Raw genomic sequence first — 6,303 nt, 5'->3', positions numbered from 1 at the left:
AAGAGTGTGTGTATGGAGTGGGGGGGGGAGGTCCGGCGCGCCGAGCCAGTAATCTGAGCTCTTGATTATCCAGATTCGGATCAAACGGGGCGGCGGCGGCCGACCCCCTCCTGGGAATGATTAGATGATTAATGTAATGCTGTTTGAAGGGTCTCTGTTTTCTCTCTTAATTTGGGTCATTACTTAGGAAGCAAGCGTGAGATCATTTCATCAGCGTGCTCGGCGGCGGAGATAGCTATTCAGAAAATGGGCTAACTGCGCGGTAATCGGGGAGCGGGAGGCGGCGGCTGCGAGCTCCGAGAGTCCGGGTGCGCCCTCCCGCGGCAGGGCGCACAGCACCCGGAGGCTGGCCCCAGATCAGCAGCACCGGCCAGGGAGCCCCGGAGCCCCAGAGCTCCGGCTGGGCTGGGGACCCTTGGCCTCCAGCTCTCGTCTCCAAGAAAAACTGGGAGGAAGAGTCCACCCCCCCCCCCCCGCCCGTCAGGTCGCCCAGAAAAGGAGACATGCTCAGAAGCTCCCCAGAGGGGCATTGCCCTGGCCGTTTACCCTTGCGCGGCAAGGCAATTTGCTGAAAGATGCACCCAAACCAGCTCCCCAACACCCAGCGACTTTTAACCCCTCCTTTTTTTTTTTTTTTTAATTTTCTCACCCAAATAAGGCAACACCCAGAATCCCAAGCGTCGGAAGAGTCACCAAATAAAAACTTGGCACCACGTGTAGGCCGACGTAGACCTTTGCTCCCTCGATGCGGGGGGGGGGGGGGGGGGGGGGGGGGGGGGGCGCGGGGAGGGAGGGTCTTCACAAGCAAGCGCCGCAGGAACACCGGTTTGGCCTCACCCTGGTTCCAGCACCCCAAAGGAAGTAGCATTTGGGCAGGGAAATGCTATAAACGCCTATTCCCTTCTCATTCTTTGGGGTTGCTGAGCTGACCTATCGGCGAGGGGAGAGGGGGGAAAGAAAACGCGCACTAGTGATTCTGTTTATTGAGTTAGATATGTATATATTCCGAGTTCGCTTGTACAGGAGGATTTACATGGCTGTATATAAAGATGGCTGGGGGCGCCGCGCTCTTCCGGGGCGTTCACGTGACAGGCTGGGGTGAAAACCCACGGCCGGAGGAGAAGCGGAGGCCTGGAGGGAAATACGTTTCAGCGCACTGGGTTTAAATAAGTTTCCCGAATACACAAAGGTGGGAGCCACGCGTTTGCTGCCAGTCATCGAGGAAACGTTTAGCTTTCCAAAAAATATGCTGGTTTCGATAAATAGATTTTAGCCTCTCTGCTATAGTTTTTATTTTCTTTTAATTTTAGAAATAAGTTTATACGTGTGATCTGTTTGGGGGCTGGATGGGGCCGGAAGGGAGGGCGAGGCAGTAGCTCTCAGCTCTGCACTGTCCGAGTCAGGTCCTTTGTGGAGGGGGCGGCAGGCCCCACGCTATCGTGGAGTTTGCGCACGTGTTTCTTTAAGTCAAAGTTTCTGCAAAACCCTTTGCCGCAAGTGGCGCACGTGAAAGGCTTCTTGTCGTTGTGGGTGTGCATGTGGAAGGTCAGGTTGTAGACCTGGTGGAAGGCCTTGTTGCAGATGGTGCATTTGTACTGCTTCTCGCCGCTGTGGGTCAGCTTGTGATTCTTGTAGTTCCCTACGGGAGACCAAAAACAAAAAAAAGGAGGGGGGGAGGGAATGTATTGGAACGGGGGGGGGGTGCCGGGCGTCCCGGGGTTGGCTCAGGTGCCCGCGCAAAGAAGGCGACGCTTGGCTAGGCGGGCGCGACCTCTCCGAGTGAAGAAGTTGTCAAACTTCGTCTGCGTCAAGCCGGAGGCTCTCACGACAGGATGGAGGGCCGAGTCCCGCGTAGCCTCCCCGCGCCCCTGCCCCGCCCGGTGCACAGGCCCGCGCAGCGTCCCTCCCGCTGTGCTCGGCTGGCCGGGAAACTTTTGCACAGCCCAGAGACGCATCGGGTCCTTCTCCTGGCTGCTGCCTCGCTGGAAGAAATTCGCACGAACCCGGGCTTCGTCCCTCATTTTCTGTTTTTCTTCTCATTTTAAAAGTTACTCCCTCTGCCCCCCACCCCCACCAAGATACCACCCGGAGATCCAAAAGTGCCTTGAAAAACCCAAGCGGGGCGCCGGGCCTGGAGGTGCTGGGGACAGTAATGGTTTCCCCCGGTCTTGTTATTCCCAGGAGGTGGAGTTTGCCTCGATTTTTTTTTTTTTTCATTTGAAAGGGGTGTCCCGGCTACAAAGACAAGCTTTTTCTATAGAGCAATAGCCTTTCTTTCTCCTACTTCCTTTCCCTCTGTCCCTTCCTTCCATCCCACCTCCCAAATTCGGAGTCTCCCCGTGCAACCAGCCTGAATCCAGCGAGGTCTACTAACCCGGCCCGGAGAGCTTCCACCCAAACCGGGCACAACCCGATTCCAAAGAAATGCTCTGCCAGCGCTTGCAGCTCTCACGCTCCCTCTCTCCGGATCCTTCTTTGCCTTCCCGCTAGCAGTGACCCGCCGAGTCCGGAGGTGAGGTGAGGAGAGGGCCTCGCCCCGCACATTACCTTTTTGGTGAAAGCCTTTGCCGCAAAACTCGCAGACGAAGGGCTTGTAGCCCGCGTGGATGCGGATGTGCGTGTTGAGCGTGGAACTGCGGTTGAAGGCTTTGCCGCACTGGTTGCATTTATGCGGCTTTTCCTGCGAAAAGGGGCGCGCGCACAATGAGGCCAAGGCCCCGGCTAGGGGAGGCCACCTCGGGGGCACCTTGAAGGGGCATGGGCTCCCCGGGAGGGGTAAGGGGAGCCCTTGCCATCCTCTCCCCAACACCGTCGCTCAGGCACGGGGTGTTGCGGGGGGGGGGGGCCGAGCTCGACCCGGGGGCCACGTACCTGGGTGTGGATAATTTTGTGTCTGCAGAGCGTGCTGGCCTGGCGGAAGCCTTTGCCGCAGACTTTGCACACGAACGGTCTGGCTCCGGTGTGGACCGGCATGTGGCGGGTGAGGTTATAGTGAGCATTAAACACCTATGGGAGGACACGAGGGGCCTTGTGGTGTGTCCGTCCGCGAGGGTCTAGAATCAGACTGGGGAGGCCAGCGCCTTACATCCCCCAACCAACACTCCCTTCAGAAACCAACCAGAGCCCTGTTCATTTTGCCAAGCGCTTCCCAACCCACTGCTCACGCGTCTCGTGTGGCCGCGGACAACGACATCCCCATTTTACAGAATGGGAAACTGAGGCCCAGCTGGGCCCCCCAATGTGAGAAGTAGATAGCTACCGGGGAGCTCCTAAACTTGGGAAAGGGGCGGTCCGGGCTGCCTCGGCCAAGCTGCTGTTCTGCTCATCCCTCCCAGCCCCCGCGGACCCGGGGCCTCACCTTGCCGCACACCTCGCAGGTGAAGTTTTTGGGCTTGCCGTCCGCAGAGCCCCCGGGCAGCTTGCCGTGGCCCTTGACGCCGCCGCGTTCGGCGGTCAGGGCCGAGTTCTCCTTCAGCACTTGCTCCAGCGGCGCGGGCAAGCGCTCCTTATGGGCATAGGGGGCCGGATGGGGGAACTTGTCCGCGGCCAGGCCGGCCAACTTGGCGTTCTCCAGCAAAAAGAGTTTGGGGTGCGCGGCCAGGGCGGCGGGGGCCTGTGCGTTGAGGAGGCCGGACGGGAAGAGGTGGCCTCCGAGGAGCTCAGACGGCGGGTACGCGGCAGAGTCCAGGTAGTTGAAATAGTAGAGCGAGCCGCTGGCCGGCAGCCCCACCGCCTGGTTGATGACCTGCGGCTTGATGACCCTGCCCGCCGGCAGCGCAGACGGCGCCAGGCCCAGATCGGCCTTGCAGCACACGCCACAGTTGGTTTTGCACAAGCCGCTGGCGCCGCACACCGGGGCCCCCCCGCCGCCGCCGCCGCCGCCGCCGCCGCCTCCTCCTCCTCCTCCTCCTCCTCCACCGCCGCCCGCCCGGAGGCTGCTTTTCCAGAGCTCGGAGTAACTGAGCAGCGTCTTGGACGGCACCTCGTAGCCTAGGGGCTGGAGGGGGATCATACAGGGCAGCGGCGAGCAAAGGTTGAGCAATTTCTTGCCCTGGCCGCCGTCTGCCTCCAGCGTCCCCGGCCGGGGCTCAAAGGGCGCACGGGGCTCCGACGTCTTGGCCATGATGCGCTCGATGGAGAAGGCCAGCGTCTTGGAAGTGGCCGGCGACGCTCCAGCGCGCGGGCAGGCCGGGGGCACCATGGTCTCCAGGGAAGCCGAACTGGCCATGGCGCGCCGAGCCGAGCTTTGCCGTGCGGGACTGGGCCAGGGCGCAGCCTCTCTCCTCTAAGTCTGCATTCCGGAAAAGGCAGGGAGGGAAACCGCAATTTAATAAGCACCTTGTCGGGTCCAGGTCACCCATTTGCATTCAAATGAACAGGGGCAGAACAAAGTGCACCCAAGGGGACCAAATTACCTCCCATTAACCCGGCGCGCAAAGGAACCCACCAGCCCCTGCCCCGAGACTTTGAAAGGGGGAAGACGGGGGAGGGTTTACAAAGGAAAAGGAGAGAGAGAAAAAAAGAAAGAAAGAAAAGAGCCTCAAATTAACCCCCCCTGAGCCGTTCCCTGGACCCTGGCCTCCGCCACGCGTGCGGGGAGCTGGACGGTGAAGGGGCAAAGTTAGAGGACCAGGAGAGCCACCTCGCATTTACCTCTTTCCCCCACCGCCAAGGAGATGCGTTCCGAGCCATGCAGCGTGTCTCCTCTGTCACATTTTGATGGCAAACATCTTCCCCTCCGCGTGAGATCACTGTCTTTTACATTCAGCTGACATCACATGAAGTCACTTGAAGTGGAATGACATGGGCGGCGGCGCGGCTCCCGTAGCGGCCCCTGTGTTCCCCCGCGCCTGCCGGCCGCCGCCGCCACCGCCCCTCAAACTTTAAAAGGAGGCAACTGGCGCCCGCGCTCCCCTCGGGAAAGTGCGAGCGGTTCGCGAATCGGGAAGGAGGGAAGAGACGGGAGGGGGAGGGGGAGGAATCGTGATGGTTTTGCCGGTGGAAAGAAGGTGGGGGGAGCCCAAACCCAGGCAGAGTTCTGTGCGTGATTCACAACTTTGGGGGCCTATAGGTTTGAGGGACGCGGGGAGGGCAGAGGGTCCCGCACGCGCCGCCCCAAAGGGCCCCTGGGTGTCCGTCTAGTCGCTGAACTATCCCTTAGCCCTCTGCAGCCGAGCTGGGCATGGTGCTAATAAACTGCCATTTACCCACGGAGCCGGCGCCAGCCCCGAACACGCGCAAATGATAATTACCTCATTAGGATGTGGCGCATGGACGCGGGCGCCGCGTTTGGAGGGGGGAACTTGTTAATGGGGAAATATTAATTTATGCAAAAACAACGAGCTCGCCTTGGCTGGCGTCGGAGGTCGGGAGAGAGCTCCCGCCGCCCAAGGACGACCCTGAAGCGTCCGGAAGAGCAAGGCCGCGCGCCCAGACCCCGGGGGCCTCGGCGCCCGGTGGGCGCGCCTCCCCCTCTCTGGCCGAACTCCTCGCCTGCGGCTGGGGGAGACTGCACAGCAAGCTAGAGGACTGCTTGAGAACCTAATCGATCAGAATCGCTGATTTGTGATCGGGTTTCTGAGGCAAAGCCCGGCTCTGCTGCTGGTTTCGGGCTGCGTGCGGGGAGGATTCGGAGGGCAGCTCTCCCTGCTGATGGGTACTTACTGTTTGTATAATTGAGAAGGTCCAATCTCCACCTGTTTAAGGAGCAGATTGAAACAGCAGAACCTCCCCTGGATCCTATTAAAACGTTTTTCCTCCTAAGGCCATTCAGTCGAACCAATTTTCCGAAGTGATTCATAGAGCTGAATTCTGCCAAGGCAGCTCTTTCACTTCTAGCCACTAAAGCACCGCGTGGAACCGGGTTTTGTGTTTTTCTAAAATAAAGAGAAGGATTATCAGAGGGGAGAGGGAGGGGGCTTGAAGGGGGGCGGGCAGGGACTTAGTGTGGCCAGAGGTACAAGCAGAGGGAAGAAAAGGCCCTTTTCTAGACAGGCCCCAAGTAAGTTCGGAGGAATTCAGCGTTTTGTGCCTGGCGCACAAAAGCAGCGCGCTCCACGCTCGGTTTGGAGGGGCTGAATTCATCTGTTTGCAGACCATTCTACCTGCGTATCACAACAAACTGCTCAAAGACGCTCCAGCACTTTCAACAGGCCGGGTGCTCTTGGCGACAACAAAAGTGGTCGAGGCTGAGGGTTCTTGGGGGGTGGGGGGGCGGCTAGCAAGAGAGAGGGCGAGAGATTTAGGTTTAGGAAGGGGGGGGGGTGCAGGGGTTTTTAAAAACTTTTGGACGGTTTTGTTTGC

The 6,303-nt window shown here is 59.6% G+C and overlaps 1 protein-coding gene across 2 annotated transcripts; it reads right to left on the bottom strand.

Moving 5' to 3' along the window:
• Positions 1–965: 965 nt before the first annotated feature.
• Positions 966–5,850, bottom strand: FEZF2 (FEZ family zinc finger 2). Of its 2 annotated transcripts, none has more exons than XM_040454563.1 (6): positions 5,665–5,850; positions 4,654–4,787; positions 3,359–4,291; positions 2,872–3,006; positions 2,548–2,680; positions 966–1,639 (listed from the first exon to the last, which is right to left on the bottom strand). In XM_040454563.1, exons 3-6 carry the CDS (start codon positions 4,226–4,228, stop codon positions 1,380–1,382), a joined length of 1,398 nt encoding a protein of 465 aa, XP_040310497.1. In that variant the 5' UTR covers positions 4,229–4,291; positions 4,654–4,787; positions 5,665–5,850; the 3' UTR covers positions 966–1,379. The 2 variants fall into 2 exon arrangements, with proteins under 2 accessions (XP_040310497.1, XP_040310498.1); XM_040454564.1 differs by having other exon boundaries at positions 4,654–4,768.
• Between the last annotated feature and the right edge of the window lie 453 nt (positions 5,851–6,303).

Source organism: Herpailurus yagouaroundi, unplaced genomic scaffold (genome assembly GCF_014898765.1).
Source record: "Herpailurus yagouaroundi ecotype Mexico unplaced genomic scaffold, PumYag 213, whole genome shotgun sequence".
Taxonomy (NCBI): Eukaryota; Metazoa; Chordata; class Mammalia; order Carnivora; family Felidae; genus Herpailurus; species Herpailurus yagouaroundi.
This window is presented reverse-complemented; position numbering and strand designations above follow the sequence as displayed.

What these genes read in the sequence shown, in the direction of transcription:
- FEZF2 (XM_040454563.1), bottom strand. Translation starts at nt 4,228, where the DNA reads ATGGCCAGTTCGGCTTCCCTGGAGACCATGGTGCCCCCGGCCTGCCCG. An exon ending in ACAAAATTATCCACACCCAG is followed by an intron (nt 2,681 to 2,871) that starts GTACGTGGCCCC and finishes CCCTTTTCGCAG; the next exon opens with GAAAAGCCGCATAAATGCAA. An exon ending in CAAAGGCTTTCACCAAAAAG is followed by an intron (nt 1,640 to 2,547) that starts GTAATGTGCGGG and finishes GGTCTCCCGTAG; the next exon opens with GGAACTACAAGAATCACAAG.